The 17383-nt window shown below is 52.1% G+C and overlaps 1 protein-coding gene across 4 annotated transcripts in view; it reads left to right on the top strand.

The window, feature by feature from the left end:
- Positions 1 to 17383, top strand: part of LOC147116702 (meckelin-like) — a 178303-nt gene that overhangs the window by 32310 nt on the left and 128610 nt on the right. For all 4 annotated transcript variants that reach the window (XM_085991813.1, XM_085991811.1, XM_085991814.1 and 1 more), the window contains exon 9: positions 16261 to 16360. In XM_085991813.1, the coding sequence (XP_085847939.1) occupies positions 16261 to 16360 (100 nt within the window). The remainder of the gene's footprint in view (positions 1 to 16260; positions 16361 to 17383) is intronic.

The following is a 17383-nucleotide window of genomic DNA, read 5'->3' as shown; positions in this document are numbered from 1 at the left end:
GGTGGTTGAGTCCGGGTCCCCCGTGGTTGAAGTTGGAGACGTCCAAGATGGCGGACAAGATGGCGGCGCCCATGGTCCCGATCCCCACGCGGCTGGGGGAGCCCAAGATGGCGGACAAGATGGCTGCCCCCCACGGTTCGCACGCGGCGCTGCTGGCGTTAGCGGTTTTACCTTTGCAGGCGCTGACATAGTGTCCTTTCTTCCCGCAGCTGGAGCAGGTAGCGTTTCTCGCCGGGCAGCGTGCTCTGGGGTGTTTTGCCTGGCCACAAAAATAACATTTCTGTGCCTTGGACATCGCAGCAGCAGTTGAAGGTGGCGGTCCCATGACCCAAGGTTGTGGCGTCCACGTTGCGGAGCGGTTAGGGAGAAGGCGTCCATATTCCTGTGGGCCGCGTCGAGCGAGAGCGCGAGGGACACTGCCTTTCTCAGGTCCATTTCTCCCTTTTCCAACAGTCTCTGCCGGGAGTAGTCGGACCTTAGACCCGCAACGAAAGCATCTCGGATCAGTCCCTCCATGTGTGCTGTGGCTGATACTTCTTTGCAATCGCAGTCTCGGCCGAGTATCCGTAGTGCCCGTAGGAAGGCCTCCACCGATTCCCCGGGCTGCTGTCTGCGGGATCTTAAGAGGTGCCGGGCATAGACCGTATTTACCGGGCGTGCGTATTGCCCTTTTAGCAGATCGATAGCCGCCGCGTAGGTCGTCGCGTCCTGGATTATTGTATAAACTTGGTGGCTCACCTTTGAGGCCAGGATTTCCAACTTGTTCTCGTCCAGGGTCACCATTGAGGCTTGCAGGTAGGCCTCGAAGCAACGCAGCCAATGCGCGAATTTGGTAGCCGAACCCGCTTCTTGGGGGTCTAGGTCCAGGCATGTTGGTCTGAGGGCTCGCAGCAGCTCCTGCTGCTCAGCGTTTGGTGCAGCAGCCTGCTGCTCAGCGTTTGTTGTCGACATTTTGTTTTTGCTAATAAAATTGATGCGCTATCAATTACTCATGAAAGACGGAGAGTTAGGAGAGTAACTAAAGGCTTTTATTAGCAAAGAACAGAGCATGCCTCTCGTGGTCGACTGGGTTCCAAGAAGGCAGGGGGCTGCAGGTCAATCACCTTTATACCTGGGCCTGTGGGTGGAGCCAGCCGAGACATGTTGAGGCATGCATAGGTACAACAGTGTGCAACAACAACAACAACAGTGAACAACAATAACAGTGGTTTACCACACCTTTGTGTGAAGAAGCGCTTCCTGACATCACCCCTGAACGGCCTAGCTCTAATTTTAAGGTTGTGCCCCCTTGTCCTGGACTCCCCCCACCAGAGGAAATCGTTTCTCTCTCTACCCTATCAAATCCTTCAATCATTCTTAAACACCTCAATTAGATCACCCATTAATCGTCTATGCTCAAGGGAATACAAGTCTAGTCTATGCAACCTGTCCTCATAAATGAACCCTTTTAGCCCCAATATTATTCTGGTGAATCCGCGCTGCACCCCCTATAAAGCCAGTGTACCCTTCCTGAGGTGTGGTGCCCAGAACTGAACTTGTGTCGTTTACCCTGAAGTGTTATTCTTCCAGTTCTAAAAGCTTAGTTTGCCAGCTTCCTGATAATTTTGAGCACCAGCCACAGTTCCCCAACCTCTGACACTATCCGTCTTGAGCCAACTTGATCAAATTTTGGGGTCATTTAAAATTTTAAAGGTGAGTTGCAAGGTAGTATTTTGAAAAATACTTTCCCACTGAAGGGCAAGATTGGTGATGCACTGACGTAATTGAGTCAAAAATTCATTCCTGCTGTTGTACAATTTTCTCCCGTCCCTCTCCTGCGAGTGTTGACTCATGTGTGAGGTGAGACAGTGAGCGTCCTCCAGCTGGCCAACTGGGGCGTATCACTGCCAAGCTGGATCCTGTCCACACCCACCTTAAGCAGGAGTCACTGGATCCAGGTGTGCTGAGGCCAATTACAGCGCCCCCGCCTGGCTGAGTTCAACAAATGCAGGATCAATGAGGGGTGGAGTGGGGGGGACCTCCTGGCTCAGTTCCGCACTGCACCATCCAGGGGAGCCAAATTATTACTTTTTCTTCCGTTTAGAACATAGGGTCTAATGAAAGGGAGGAACTGATAGAAATCAGTATTTGTAGGGAAATGGTGTTAGAGAAATTGACGGGATTGAAGGCCGATAAATCCCCAGGGCCTGATAATCTACATCCTAGGGTACTTAAGGAGGTGGCCCTAGAAATAGTAGATGCATTGCTGGTCATCTTCCAAAATTCGATAGACTCTGGAACAGTACCCATGGATTGGCAGGTAGCTAATGTTACCCCACTGTTCAAAAAAAGGTGTGGAGATGCCGGAGTTGGACTGGGGTGGACAAATGTAAGAAGTCACACAACACCAGGTTATAGTCCAACAGCTTTATTTGAAATCACAAGCTTTCGGAGCGCTGCTCCTTCTTCAGGCGAAGTGGAGAAATGCATAAAGACACAGCTTATATAGTCAGAGAATCATGTCAGATGTTTACAGGTAACCTTTCCAACTGCCATTTATCACACCTCGGCAGAGAGATAATCACAGCAGTCAAAGGTGTGAATGGTGTCCAAACAGGTCAGTCAGGGAAACATTACATCAAAGAACAATGAGGTGGGGTCACAAGGGGTCAAATATTGCAGATGCTGGGGTCTGTATGAAAAACAAAAAAACAGACAAAAAACATTTTTTTTGGCTGGAAATCACAGCAGGTCCGGCCGCATCTGTGTAGAGAGAACAAGCCAACGTCGACTCGAGTCTGGATGACCCTGCATCAGGTGGGGTTACATGTAGCGTGACATGAACCCAAGATCTCGGTTGAGGCCGTCCTCATGGGTGCGGAACTTGGCTATCAGTTTCTGCTCGACGATTTTGCGTTGTGTGTCTCGAAGGCCGCCTTGGAGAATGCTTACCCGAAGATCGGAGGCTGAATGTCCTTGACTGCTGAAGTGTTCCCCGACTGGGAGGGAACACTCCTGCCTGGTGATTGTTGCGCGGTGTCCGTTCATCCGTTGTCGCAGTGATGCACCATCAATTACTCAAAAGACTGAGGTTGAGCGAGTAACAATCAGGCTTTTATTAACTAAAGAATGAAGGTCTAGTATCAAGTGGTCGACCCGTCCAGAATACTAAGGGACTGGGAGGTAGTCACTTATATACCTGGAATAGTGGGAGGAGTCAGCCGAGGCATGTCCGGACCTGTACCTAGTGGAATACACATACAGACACAGACAGGTTATAACAGTGGTTTACCACATTCACCCCTTGTTTAAAAATGAGTCCGGCGGGGTGAAGTGTATTTAAAAGTTCGTGTATTGGAGTCTCTCCGGAGGTCTTGTCTGCCGCTGTGATCGACGTGGCGACGGCAGGGGTGGTGGAGCTTCCGGCGTCGCGTCCCGTGTAGGCTGGGGCCCTGGAGTGTAGTCCTCGTGGGTGACGGTCCAAGGCGAGCCGGCTGCTGGGGTTGGATATCGGGTCGTGGCGGGGGGGGGGGGGTGGTAATGGGTAGTGGGTTACAGCGGTCCCCGAGGGTGCGAGGTCTCGTATGGAGACTGTGTCCTCCCGCCCGTCCGGGTACGCAATGTAAGCGTACTGGGGGTTGGCGTGGAGGAGGTCGACCCTCTCGACCAGGGGGTCCGTTTTATTGGCCCTCACGTGCCTTCTCAGTAGTACCGGCTCTGGGGACGTCAGCCATGGCGGTAACGATGTCCCCGATGTGGACTTCCTTGGGAAGACAAACATTTTCTCGTGAGGGGTGGCATTGGTGGCAGTGCAGAGCAGTGACCGAATCGAGTGGAGCGCATCGGGGAGCACCTCCTGCCAGCGGGAGGTCGGAAGGCCCCTAGACTTTAAGGCTAGTAGGGCGGCCTTCCAAACTGTTGCATTCTCTCTTTCCACCTGTCCGTTCCCCCGGGGGTTGTAACTGGTGGTCCTGCTTGTGGCTATACCCCTAGCGAGCAGGTACTGGCGGAGTTCGTCGCTCATAAACGATGAGCCCCGGTCGCTGTGGATATAGCTGGGGAAACCGAACAGGGTGAAGAGGCTGTTCAGAGATTTAATGACCGTGGCACTGGTCATGTCCGGGCAGGGGATAGCGAACGGGAACCGGGAGTACTCGTCAATGATGTTGAGGAAGTACACATTGCGGTCGGAGGAGGGGAGAGGCCCTTTGAAATTGACGCTCAGGCGTTCGAAAGGGCGAGTGGCTTTTATCAGGTGGGCTCTGTCTGGTCTATAAAAGTGCGGTTTGCACTCGGCGCAGACTTGGCAGTTCTTGGTCATGGTCCTGACCTCGATGGAGTAAGGCAGGCTGCGGGCCTTGATGAAGTGGAAGAACCTGGTGACCCCCGGGTGGCAGAGGTCATCGTGGAGGGCCCTCAGCCTATCGATCTGTGCGCTGGCGCAGGTGCCACGCGATAGGGCATCTGGGGGTTCATTGAGCTTCCCAGGCCGGTACAAGATCTCGTAATTGTAGGTGGAAAGTTCGATTCTCCACCTCAAGATCTTGTCATTTTGGATTTTGCCCCTCTGCTTGTTGTTGAACATAAAAGCAACTGAACGCTGGTCAGTGAGCAGGGTAAATCGTTTTCCGGCCAGGTAGTGCCTCCAATGACGTACAGCCTCCACGATAGCCTGGGCCTCCTTCTCGACCGCGGAGTGTCTGGTCTCCGGGCCCTGGAGGGTTCGTGAGAAGAATGCCACAGGTCTCCCCGCCTAATTAAGGGTGGCGGCCAGAGCGAAGTCGGATGCATCGCTTTCCACCTGGAAGAGGATGGATTCGTCCACTGCGTGCATGGTGGCTTTGGCAATGTCTTCCTTGATACGGTGGAAGGCTAAGCGGGCCTCTGCCGTCACGGGAAAAGAGGTGGACTTGATCAGCGGACGGGCTTTGTCTGCATAGTAGGGGACCCACTGAGCGTAGTAGGAAAAAAACCCTAGGCACCTCTTCAGAGCTTTGGGGCAGTGGGAGTTCCATAAGGGGACGCATCCGGTCCGGGTCGGGACCGATGACCCCGTGTTCCACAACACAGCCAAGGATGGCGAGGCGGTCTGTGCGGAATATGCACTTCTCCTTGTTATATGTCAGGTTCAGGAGTTGGGCGGTGCGGAGGAATTTCTCGAGGTTTGCGTCATGGTCCTGCAAGTCATGGCCGCAGATGGTCACATTATCTAGGTAAGGGAAAGTGGCCTGCAGCTCGTTTTGATCAACCATCCGGTCCATCTCCCTTTGGAAGACGGAGACCCCGTTAGTAACGCCGAAGGGAACCCTAAGGAAGTGATAGAGGCGGCCGTTTGCCTCAAAAGCAGTATACTGGCGGTCTTCAGGGCTGATGGGGAGCTGGTGGTACGCTGATTTCAGGTCAGTGGTCGAAAAGACGCGGTACTGCGCGATCTGGTTGACCATGTCAGCTATGCGGGGGAGTGGGTAGGCGTCCAGCAGGGTGTAGCGGCTTATTGTTTGGCTGTAGTCGATGACCAGGCGTTGTTTCTCGCCGGTCTTAACGACTACCACCTGGGCTCGCCAGGGGCTGGAGCTGCCCTCAATAATCCCCTCCTTCAGGAGCCGTTCCACTTCGGTTTTGATGAAAACCCTGTCCCCGGCACTGTATCGCCTGCTCTTTGTGGCGATGGGCTTACAGTCGGGGGTGAGGTTAGCAAACAGTGGGGGGGGTGGGACTCTGAGTGTGGAGAGGTTGCATCTGGTGCGCGGCGAGCAATTTGGAGGCTGCTGGCTGCGGACTGTGAGTGGGGGGAGGGGGCCACCGTACGCCATCGTAACGCTTTTGAGGTGGCACTGGAAATCCAACCCCAGTAGAACGGCAGCGCAGAGGTCGGGCAGGACCAGGAGTTTAAAATTATTGAACACAGTCCCGTCTACTACTAGTGTCACCACGCAGTAGCCGCCAGTGTCCGCTGACTGGGACTCGGAGGCCATAGAAATCCGCTGGTGCGCAGGCAGGGCTGGGAGAGAGCAACGCCGCACCGTGTCGGGGTGGATGAAGCTCTCTGTGCTCCCGGAGTCAAAAAGGCAGTTTATTGCATGGCCGTTTACCTTAATGTCCATTTTGGACCGAGCTAGCTGGTGCGGTCTCGTTTGGTCCAGCGTCACAGAGGCCAGCGTAGGGGTCGGTGTGTCGCTGCGAGTATCAGATGGGGGGGGGTTGGCGATCTGCTGCGTCCCGGCTGGTGTCCAAGATGGCGGTGTCCATGATTCCCATGTGGCTGGAGTCGTCCAAGATGGCTGCTGCTGCGGTGGTTCGCACATGGCTGGGGAGGCCCAAGATGGTGGCCCGCACGGCCCACACGCGGCGCTGTTGGGGGCCCAAGATGGCGGCTCGCACGGCCCACACGCGGCGCTGCTGGCGTTCGGGGTGGCTTTGGCCTTGCAGACGCTGGCGTAGTGTCCCTTTTTCCCGCAGCCCGAGCAGGTCGCATTCTTCGCTGGGCAGCGCGCTCTGGGGTGTTTGGCCTGGCCACAGAAGTAGCATTTCTGGCCTTGGGATACTGCTGTCTGGCTTTGGGACACTGCTGCGGTAGTTGGGCCATTGTTGGGCTGTGGCTGGGGTGGCACGGTGCTATGGGGCTGTCCTACCATGTCCCAGGTTGTCGTTCCCCGCGGTGTCCACGGTGCAGAGGAGTAGGCATCCATGCCCCGGAAGGCTGCGTCCAGCGTTAGTGCGATGTCGGAGGCTTTGTCGAGGGTGAGGTCACTCTGCTCCAGCAGTCGCTGTCGGGTGTAGTTGGACCTGTGGCCCGCTACGAAGGCATCCCGGATCAGTTCCTCCGTGTACTTAGTGGGCGTTACCGCCTTACACCCACAGGCCCGGCCAAGCACGGACAGTGCTTGGAGGTATTCCTCAGTCGATTCCCCGGGTTGTTGCTTGCGACTCCCCAGAAGGTGCCTGGCGTATACTTCGTTCACAGGGCGCGTGTACTGGGTCTTGAGGAGCTGGAGGGCGGCTGTGTACGAGGTCGCGTCCCGGATGACTGAGTACACTCGGTGGTTCACCTTGGAGAACAGGACAGACAGTTTGTCCGCATCCGTTTCGACTGCAGTGGAGGCAGTCAGGAATGTCTCGAAGCACGTGAGCCAGTGAGCAAACTTGGTGGAAGCGTCCGCTTCCCGACTGTCCAGGTCCAGGCATGCTGGTGTGAGGATCTTCTCCATTATAAAAAATTTAGTTAATAAAATTGATGCGCCATCAATTACTCAAAAGACTGAGGTTGAGCGAGTAACAATCAGGCTTTTATTAACTAAAGAATGAAGGTCTAGTATCGAGTGGTCGACCCGTCCAGAATACTAAAGGACTGGGAGGTAGTCACTTATATACCTGGAATAGTGGGAGGAGTCAGCCGAGGCATGTCCGGACCTGTACCTAGTGGAATACACATACAGACACAGACAGGTTATAACAGTGGTTTACCACACGCAGTGTCTGCATGGTCTCGCCGATGTACCATGCTCCGGGGCATCCTTTCCTGCAACGTATGAGGTAGACAACGTTGGCCGAGTCACATGAGTATGTACCATGTACCTGGTGGGTGGTGTCCTCACGTGTGATGATGGTATCTGTGTTGATGATCTGGCATGTCTTGCAGAGGTTGCTGTGGCAGGGTTGTGTGGTGTCGTGGTCGCTGTTCTCCTGAAAGCTGGGTAATTTGCTGCGAACGATGGTCTGTTTGAGGTTAGGCGGCTGTTTGAAAGCGAGTAGTGGAGGCGTGGGGATGGCCTTAGCGAGGTGTTCGTCGTCATCGATGACATGTTGAAGGCTGCGAAGAACATGGCGTAGTTTCTCCGCTCCGGGGAAGTACTGGACGACGAAGGGTACTCTGTTGGTTGTGTCCCGTGTTTGTCTTCTGAGGAGGTCTATGCGATTTTTCGCTGTGGCCCGTCGGAACTGTCGATCGACGAGTCGAGCGTCATATCCCGTTCTTACAAGGGCGTCTTTCAGTGTCTGTAGGTGTCCATCGCGTTCCTCCTCGTCTGAGCAGATCCTGTGTATTCGCAGGGCTTGTCCATAGGGGATGGCTTCTTTAACGTGGTTAGGGTGGAAGCTGGAGAAGTGAAGCATCGTGAGGTTGTCCGTGGGCTTGCGGTAGAGTGAAGTGCTGAGGTGTCCGTCTTTGATGGAGATTTGTGTGTCCAGGAATGAGACTGATTCTGAGGAGTAGTCCATGGTGAGTTTGATGGTGGGATGGAACTTGTTGATGTTATCGTAAAAGACTACACGATAACATCAACAAGTTCCATCCCACCATCAAACTCACCATGGACTACTCCTCAGAATCAGTCTCATTCCTGGACACACAAATCTCCATCAAAGACGGACACCTCAGCACTTCACTCTACCGCAAGCCCACGGACAACCTCACGATGCTTCACTTCTCCAGCTTCCACCCTAACCACGTTAAAGAAGCCATCCCCTATGGACAAGCCCTGCGAATACACAGGATCTGCTCAGACGAGGAGGAACGCGATGGACACCTACAGACACTGAAAGACGCCCTTGTAAGAACGGGATATGACGCTCGACTCGTCGATCGACAGTTCCGACGGGCCACAGCGAAAAATCGCATAGACCTCCTCAGAAGACAAACACGGGACACAACCAACAGAGTACCCTTCGTCGTCCAGTACTTCCCCGGAGCGGAGAAACTACGCCATGTTCTTCGCAGCCTTCAACATGTCATCGATGACGACGAACACCTCGCTAAGGCCATCCCCACGCCTCCACTACTCGCTTTCAAACAGCCGCCTAACCTCAAACAGACCATCGTTCGCAGCAAATTACCCAGCTTTCAGGAGAACAGCGACCACGACACCACACAACCCTGCCACAGCAACCTCTGCAAGGCATGCCAGATCATCAACACAGATACCATCATCACACGTGAGGACACCACCCACCAGGTACATGGTACATACTCATGTGACTCGGCCAACGTTGTCTACCTCATACGTTGCAGGAAAGGATGCCCCGGAGCATGGTACATCGGCGAGACCATGCAGACACTGCGACAACGGATGAACGGACACCGCGCAACAATCACCAGGCAGGAGTGTTCCCTCCCAGTCGGGGAACACTTCAGCAGTCAAGGACATTCAGCCTCCGATCTTCGGGTAAGCATTCTCCAAGGCGGCCTTCGAGACACACGACAACGCAAAATCGTCGAGCAGAAACTGATAGCCAAGTTCCGCACCCATGAGGACGGCCTCAACCGAGATCTTGGGTTCATGTCACGCTACATGTAACCCCACCTGACGCAGGGTCATCCAGACTCGAGTCGACATTGGCTTGTTCTCTCTACACAGATGCGGCCGGACCTGCTGTGATTTCCAGCCAAAAAAAATGTTTTTTGTCTTTTTTTGTTTTTCATACAGACCCCAGCATCTGCAATATTTGACCCCTTGTGACCCCACCTCATTGTTCTTTGATGTAATGTTTCCCTGACTGACCTGTTTGGACACCATTCACACCTTTGACTGCTGTGATTAGCTCTCTGCCGAGGTGTGATAAATGACAGTTGGAAAGGTTACCTGTAAACATCTGACATGATTCTCTGACTATATAAGCTGTGTCTTTATGCATTTCTCCACTTCACCTGAAGAAGGAGCAGCGCTCCGAAAGCTTGTGATTTCAAATAAAGCTGTTGGACTATAACCTGGTGTTGTGTGACTTCTTACATTCAAAAAAGGTGGTAGAGGGAAAACGGGGAATTACAGACCGGTAAGCCTGACATCGGTAGTGGGGAAAATGCTAATGTCAGGCTGATACTTGGGATGGCAGGAATGACGTATGAGGAGAGATTGGGTCGATTGGGCTTATACTCACTGGAGTTTAGAAGAATGAGAGGGGATCTCATCGAAACTTATAAAATTCTAACAGGACTAGACAGACTAGATGCAGGAAGGATGTTCCCGATGGTCGGGGAGTCCAGAACCAGGGGTCACAGTCTAAGGATAAGGGGTAAGCCATTTAGGACATAGATGAGGAGGAATTTCTCCACCTAGAGAGTGGTGAACCTGTGGAATTCTCTACCACAGAAGGCAGTGGAAGCCAATACATTAAATATATTCAAGAAGGAGTTGGATATATTTCTTAAGGCTAAAGGGATCAAGGGATATGGGGATAAAGCAGGGACAGGGTACTGAGTTTGGACGATCAGTCATGATCGCATTGAATGGCGGAACAGGCTCGAGGGTCCGAATGGCCTACTCCTGCTCCTATCTTCTATGTTTCTATGTTTGGCAGGGAAAATCACAGGATGAGACAAGTCATTTTCTTGCACCTCCTTGTGGTTGGTTTCAGAGCGACTTTGGCAGAAGTCGGGCACCTGCCCCCTCAGCCAGTGCCAATGTGTGTTGTGTGTTATGGACGAACCAGTCAGTAAATCACTGTGGTGTGTTTTGCTTATTACTACGGTCTGCCAATCCATCAAGACCAAAAGCCCCTTATTACTGCTGCTGTGACTGACATTTGGCCTGAGCCCTGCCCCATCCTGATTCTCCTTCCCTTTTAAGAACATAAGAACAAAAGAAATAGCAGCAGGAGTAGGCCACTCGGCCCTTTGTGCCTGCTCCACCTCAACCTCAACTCCACTTTCCTGCACTATCCCTATATCCCTTGATTCTCTCCGTATCCAAAAATCTATCGACTTCTGACTTGAATATAATCAAAGACTCAGCATCCACAGCCCTCTGGGGTAGAGAATTCCAAAGATTCACAACCCGCTGAGTGAAGAAATTTCTCCTCATCTCAGTCTTAAATGGCCGACCCCTTAACCTGAAACTATGCCCCCTAGTTCTAGACTCTCCAGCCAGGGGAAACAACCTCTCAGCATCTACCCTGTCAAGCCCCTTAAGAATTCTATGTGTTTCATTGAGATCACCTCTCATTCTTCTAAACGCTAGAGATTATAGGCCTAGTCTACTCAATCTCTCCTCAAAGGACAATCCCCTCATCCCAGGAATCAGTCTGGGTTAATGGGTTTTATGGGTTAAATACAGGAAACAAGCTATTGAATTGTTCATGTCTAGCACAAAGATGATTACATCTGCTTCAAATGTAAATATTTAACTGATGACAACACCGCTGATAGGGAAATGATACGCCTGTAAAGGATGCCGTTGTGAAGCAATCATATAATCCCACAGCTCGGGACAATGACGCATCCAGGGATGGTGTCTAGTGAACCAGATCATCTTACAGATGAGGTGCTGAATCTGCTCTGTCGCACCGTCAGAGTGCCTCACCCTCACAGAGTCAAGGGCAAGGCAACTGGGAATGGTTTAGGCTATTAAAAAAACCACACGTACTACGTGGGGGTAATTTTGACTTTGGCCGATAGCGTAACACGGGCGATGTCGGATCTGCCGCCCGCTGAACATCTCTCTCGATCAAGAGGGGTGTATAACGGGGGGGCGATCCTATGTCGCTTGTTTTACCCTATCAGCCAATGTCAAAATTACCCCACATTGTTGGTACTGCTGGTAAACCAGTGGGGAAAGAAAATTACTGGTGAGAGAGCTTGTCACCAAGTGTGCAGCCTCTTTTAACTACAGTGTAGAATAACTTTTGAAAAGGCAAATATGCATATTTTTGAGGAACGTGTTTAAGCTGGTCAGACGATGCAAAGTTTTTCATTTCCTTCCTTTTAAAGTGTGTGAATGATGGATTAGGCTGCAAGATCAATGGCCCCTTTGTAACTCTTGGCAAGACACCATGCCACTGTGGTGCTAGACTTCATTTCATTTTACAGGGAGTGGCATGACAACACCTTAAAGCTTGTACGGGTCACAGGATAGTGATCAGGAGTAGGAACTATGTCTGGTTTTTCTTCTCCCTAGCCCCAACCAGTTGTAATGCTTCCAATTTTGCACCAGATAAGATCAGCTGACTCAACACTGATTAAGATTCAAAACTGGGAGCTACCTAGTCTGAAATAACAACAGAAAACGCTGGAAAAACTCAGCAGGCCAGGCAACATCCGTGGAGAGAGAAATAGAGTCGACGTTTCGGGTCGAAACCCTTCTACAGAACTGAGGGGGAGAAATTCAGTTGGCTGCGCCACTCGTTAGCGCCTTAAGAGGGCGCTAAGTGGGTCGCAAGCCAACTGGCGCTTGGGCGCGGCACTGCCCGTGCCTCCCGCTAAATTCCGCGGGACGCTAGTGGTGGCGCTAGCCGTTAGCGCTGCGCCGCTACCGATGATGTCATCGGTATGTGCAGCGCCCCGCTGATGCCCCGGCCGCGATATTTGGAAGCACCCCCTGATTTACCACTGGACGCTATGTCCGACCGGTTCAGGGGGGCCTACCTGCGGCCGGGGAGGCGCAAATTAAAGGCGAGGTGCGGGGCAGCCATTTTTGTTGTTGGCCGCCTGCCAGCACCTGCCTGCGCTCCCGTCCCCGGCCTCCTGAACGCCCCCCCCGCCCCGCGGAGTGCCGGCTGCGTTCCAAGAGCCCCAAGGGCACTTCTCCTCGGTGCCGGGCTCTTTTGCCTGCACTCACGATCCTCGATCGCGCGGAACAAGGCCCCTCCCCTTTAAGAAGGGGAGGAACTGCGGCACGTTGCACCACGATATTCAGTCGCAGCACCCCAAGAGGGATGCGGGGCACCTCCAGTAGCGCCGCGCTTCCCTTTGGGGTGCTACCACTCAATTTCCGGCGGGCGGCTGCGAATGCTTCCGGGGCGCTACTTTTAGCGCCCTGGCGAGGCTGGCGCCCCAAATGGGGCTATACTCAATTTCTCCCCCTGAGAGTCTGTGTGGCTTGGTATTTAAAAAGCACACTTCACAACTGAGCCACTGGGGGAGCCCGTTTCATAATTGCTGAGAGCAGAGAAAGACTTGGGGCGCGAAATTCGGTTACACCCAGTTTGGGGGCGGTAACCGAGTTAAGGCTGGACATTTAGTGCCTGGGTCGGAAGTACCGCCCCGGCCGCTAAATTCGACTTGCCTCCCGCACAGGAAGTGGAGTGCAAGCTCGGGCGCTCCACTTCCTGGTGGGCGCGGTAACCAAGGCGATGTCGGGGCGCGCTCGGCGGAGCCTCCGCGGAGCGCTGCCGCATTTCAACGCCCCTCCCCTTCTGTTAAAGGGGAGGGCCGTTGCGCACTCTGCAGGGCCCCCGATGGCCCACACTAGGCCGAGGCGCGGTGCCGGACTGTGCGATGGCAGCCAGGATCACGCCACAGCCCACCACGGAGGGCCGACCTAACAAAGAAAACGGCGGCGCGGGTCACAGCCGCAACCCCCCTTTAAATACCACCCCGCGAGCGGAAGTCGGCCCGGCTCGCGGCCAATGAGGCTGGCGCTGACACCGCCTGTGGCAGCCTCACGGGGCGCAACCGAATTTCTGCCACGGGGCGCTAAGGGGTCGCTACGCATGCCGATGATATCATTGCTGGAGGCGCGGCGGCCCGGGGCACTACTCAAGGGGGCGCGGCACTATCGGGTAGCGCCTCAGCAACGCCCCGCTGAATTTCGCGGGAGGCGCTTTATTCACCCCCCCCCCCCCCCCGGGCGATAACCCCTTTGCACCGTGTTTGCGCCCCCCCCCGGAGGCACTAACGGCAGGCGCAAAGGAGCCAAATTTCGCCCCCTTTGTGTAATTGTATTATGGCAGTAGTGGAAAATGGCGGATGAGTGCAGCGCAACAATCTGTTGCACGCAGCATCTAACCAATTGAGAATAGAGGGAGATACTGTAAACATGTCCTGTCTGTACATGATCACAAGGAATCTTCCTCTATTTTCATGTAATGTGGTCGCAGTGCTGCTCTTAAAGATAGCAAGTACAGTATGATCTAATATTCTCACCTTCGTGTTCAAATTCCTCCATGGCCTCGTCCCTCCCTCTCTCTCTAACCTCCTCCAGCCCCAACATGACCCTCTGAGATCCCTGCATTCCTCCAACTATGGCCTCTTCTGCATCCCCGACTCCCCGTGCCCCACAATTGGCGGCCGTGCCATCAGCTGCCTAAGCCCTAAGCTCTAGAATTCCTAAAACTCTCCGCCTCTCCTCCTTTTGCACTCTTCTTAAAACCTGCCTCTTTAACCAAGCTTTCAGTCACCTGTCCTAATATCTCTTTCTTTGACCTGGTGTCAGATCTTGTCCGATGACGCTTCTGTGAAGCACCTTGGGACGTTTTACTACATTAAAGGTGCTATATAAACGCAAGTTGTTGTTTTACTCATTTTAGAATGTGGAGTTCATGCATAGTTCAACAAAATCCTTTACGTGGAGTTTTTCACGTAGAATTCTGTGATTAATAATACAACAGGAAAGTGGTAAATCTAGTTTGCAGCGTGCGTTTAATACCACACCTGTGGTGTGATGAGTGATTGGGCTTTTTGACCATAAGCTTCTAGAGTTCTGCCAGTCGAGTTTTTTGTTTATTAGTTCCTGGGATGTGGGCGTCGCTGGCAAGGTCAGCATTTATTGCCCAGCCCTAATTGCCCTTGAGAAGGTGGTGGTGAGCCGCCTTCTTGAACCGCTGCAATCCGTGTGGTGAAGGTGCTCCCGCAGTGCTGTTAGGGAGGGAGTTCCAGGATTTTGACCCAGCGACGATGAAGGAACGGCCGATATATTTCCAAGTCAGGATGGTGTGTGACTTGGAGGGGAACTTGGAGGTGGTGGTGTTCCCGTGCGCCTGCTGCCCTTGTCCTTCTAGGTGATAGAGGTCGCGGAATAACAACAGAACATGCTGGAAACATTCCGCAGGTCAGGCAGCATCCGTGGAGAGAGAAAGACAGCTCCTGTCCCCGCTGAGTGTTTTCAGCATTTTCTGTTGTTATTTCAGATTTCCAGCATCCGCAGTATTTTGCTATTGGATAGCGGTCGCGGGTTTGGAAAGTGCAGCTGAGGAAGCCTTGGATGTCATGATGTTGTTTGACGAGTCTGTGGGACAGCTCTCCCAATTATGGCACAAGTCCCCAGATGTTAGTGAGGAGGACTTTGCAGGGTCCGCTGGGCTGGGTGTGCCTTTGTCAGTCCGACGCCGGTGATGCCGAGGCCGATGCCGTGTGGTCCATCCGGTTTTATTCTTAATGTTATTTGCAGCGGTTTGGTACAACTGAGTGGCTTGCTAGGCCGTTTTGGAGGGCAGTTAAGAGTCAACCACATTGCGGTGGGTCTGAGGGTTTCTGCTGGCAACATAGAAACATAGAAGATAGGAGCAGGAGTAGGCCATTCGGCCCCTCGAGCCTGCTCCGCCATTCAATGAGATCATGGCACCACGATGGTATCTAAGGGTAAAGCTAATGATCCCGTGCTCCCATGGGAGTCAGAGATGGAGCTACAACACTGTATCACCAAGAGGCTTAACAGTGACTGCGCTTAAAAAGTACTTCATATTAACATAGAAGATAGAAGCAGGAGTCAGCCATTCGGCCCCTCGAGCCTGCTCCGCCATTCAATGGGATCGTGGCTGATCATCCAAATTCAGTACCCTGTCCCTGCTTTCTCCCCATATCCCTTGATCCCTTTAGCCTTAAGAAATATATCTAACTCCTTCTTGAATATATTTAATGAATTGGCCTCAACTGCCTTCTGTGGTAGAGAATTCCACAGGTTCACCACTCTCTGGGTGAAGAAATTCCTCCTCATCTCTGTCCTAAATGGCTTACCCCTTATCTTTAGACTGTGACCCCTGGTTCTGGACTCCACGACCATCGGGAACATCCTTCCTGCATCTAGTCTGTCTAGTCCTGTTAGAATTTTATAAGTTTCAATGAGATCCCCTCTCATTCTTCTAAACTCCAGCGAGTATAAGCCCAATCGACTCAATCTCTCCTCATACGTCATTCCTGCCATCCCAGGTATGAGCCTGGTGAATCCACTTCATTGGCTGTAAAGTGCTTTGGGACGTCCTGAGGTAGCACGAGGTGCTATATAAATGCAAGTTCTTTCTTTACTTGTGCTCCCTTCAAGCTCCCCCACTGGGAGTGCAGGAGCAATTAATTTATCCTCTAATCTCTAATTAAAAGATATATTGAAAAGTACTCTTGTACCAAAAAGGCATGTCTGGGTAAAGAGAATACCTGAGGTTCGAGCCGCAGGTTATGAGGTTCACCGGGCAACTGATGGCATACTTTTCTAAAGAATTGTTGGTGCCAGGACATTCGCAGATGGTATAAGTTTGGCAAATGATGTATTCTGTGCTTGACAAACAGTAGAATGGCCGCTCAACCTTTCTTCATTTTTGAGGCTGATTAATCTGTTTTTTTTACCCTTTTTGCTGCAGTACCAGCTACCTCCCAAAACTCTTTTACGTGGACACGAACATCGCAGCATCGTTGGGACAAACAGCCCCCAAGGGACTCTCTTTCCAAAAGGATTCACAGGCGAGTGCACGGTGACGTGTGTGCAGTGACGGGGCGGAAACAACCCAGTTTGATCCACAGGTTAATGCGGCCAGCAAGTGGGTGGCTTCTGGCAGGCAGCAATGTGTAACCGGATGACAGTAAGTGTCAGCTGTGGCTCAGTGGGTAGCACACTCGCCTCGGAGTCAGGAAGGTTGTGGGTATCAAGTCCCACTCCAGGGACTTGAGCACATAAAGCTAGGCTGACACTCCAGTGCAGTGCTGAGGGAGTGCTGCACTGTCGGAGGTGCCGTCTTTCGGATGAGACATTAAACCAAGACGTCTGCTCTCTCAGGTGGATGCAAATGATCCCATGGCACTATTTTGAAGAATAGCAGGGGGAGTTCTCCCCAGTGTCCTGGCCAATATTTACCCCTCAACCAACATAACAAAAACAGATGTATCTGCTCATTATCACATTGCTGTTTGTGGGACCTTGCTGCCGCATTTCCTACATTACAACAGTGACTCTACTTAAAAAAAAAAGTACTTAATTGGCAGTAAAGTGCTTTGAGACGTCCGGTGGTCGTGAAAGGCACTATATAAATGCAAGTCTTTTCTTTTTATGATGTGTGCAGCTTCTTGTCATCAAGGCTTGTTTAATGAGCTAACAACAGAAAATGCTGGAAAAACTCCAGGCAACATCCGTGGAGAGAGAAATAGAGTCAACGTTTCAGGTCGAAACCCTTTGTCAAGAAGGGTTTTTTGTACCCTTGTTTAATGAGCTATTGGTTCAGGCAGTTGGACGATCTACATTTTGGCAACTGTGGTTTCCTGCATGTCCACGGCGATCTATGATAATCTTACACCATTCTGTTAAATACTCTCATTCTGTTTAAATACTCTTATTCTGTTTAAATACTCTTATTCCTTTTGCTAAGAGTATGATTTGAACTTTGCAAACAGCATTATTGGCCAGTGAGGAGAGTGATGTATACTTGTAATGCTACGATATCTGGCACACAAGCCGTGCCATAAAACACATTATCGGTAATAAATATATGA

The sequence above is a fragment of the Somniosus microcephalus genome, chromosome 6, assembly GCF_052327205.1.
Source record: "Somniosus microcephalus isolate GS21.2 chromosome 6, FLI_Smic_1.0, whole genome shotgun sequence".
Lineage (NCBI taxonomy): Eukaryota > Metazoa > Chordata > Chondrichthyes > Squaliformes > Somniosidae > Somniosus > Somniosus microcephalus.
The sequence above is the reverse complement of the archived record's forward strand: the minus strand, read 5'-3'. Positions and strand labels throughout refer to the sequence as shown.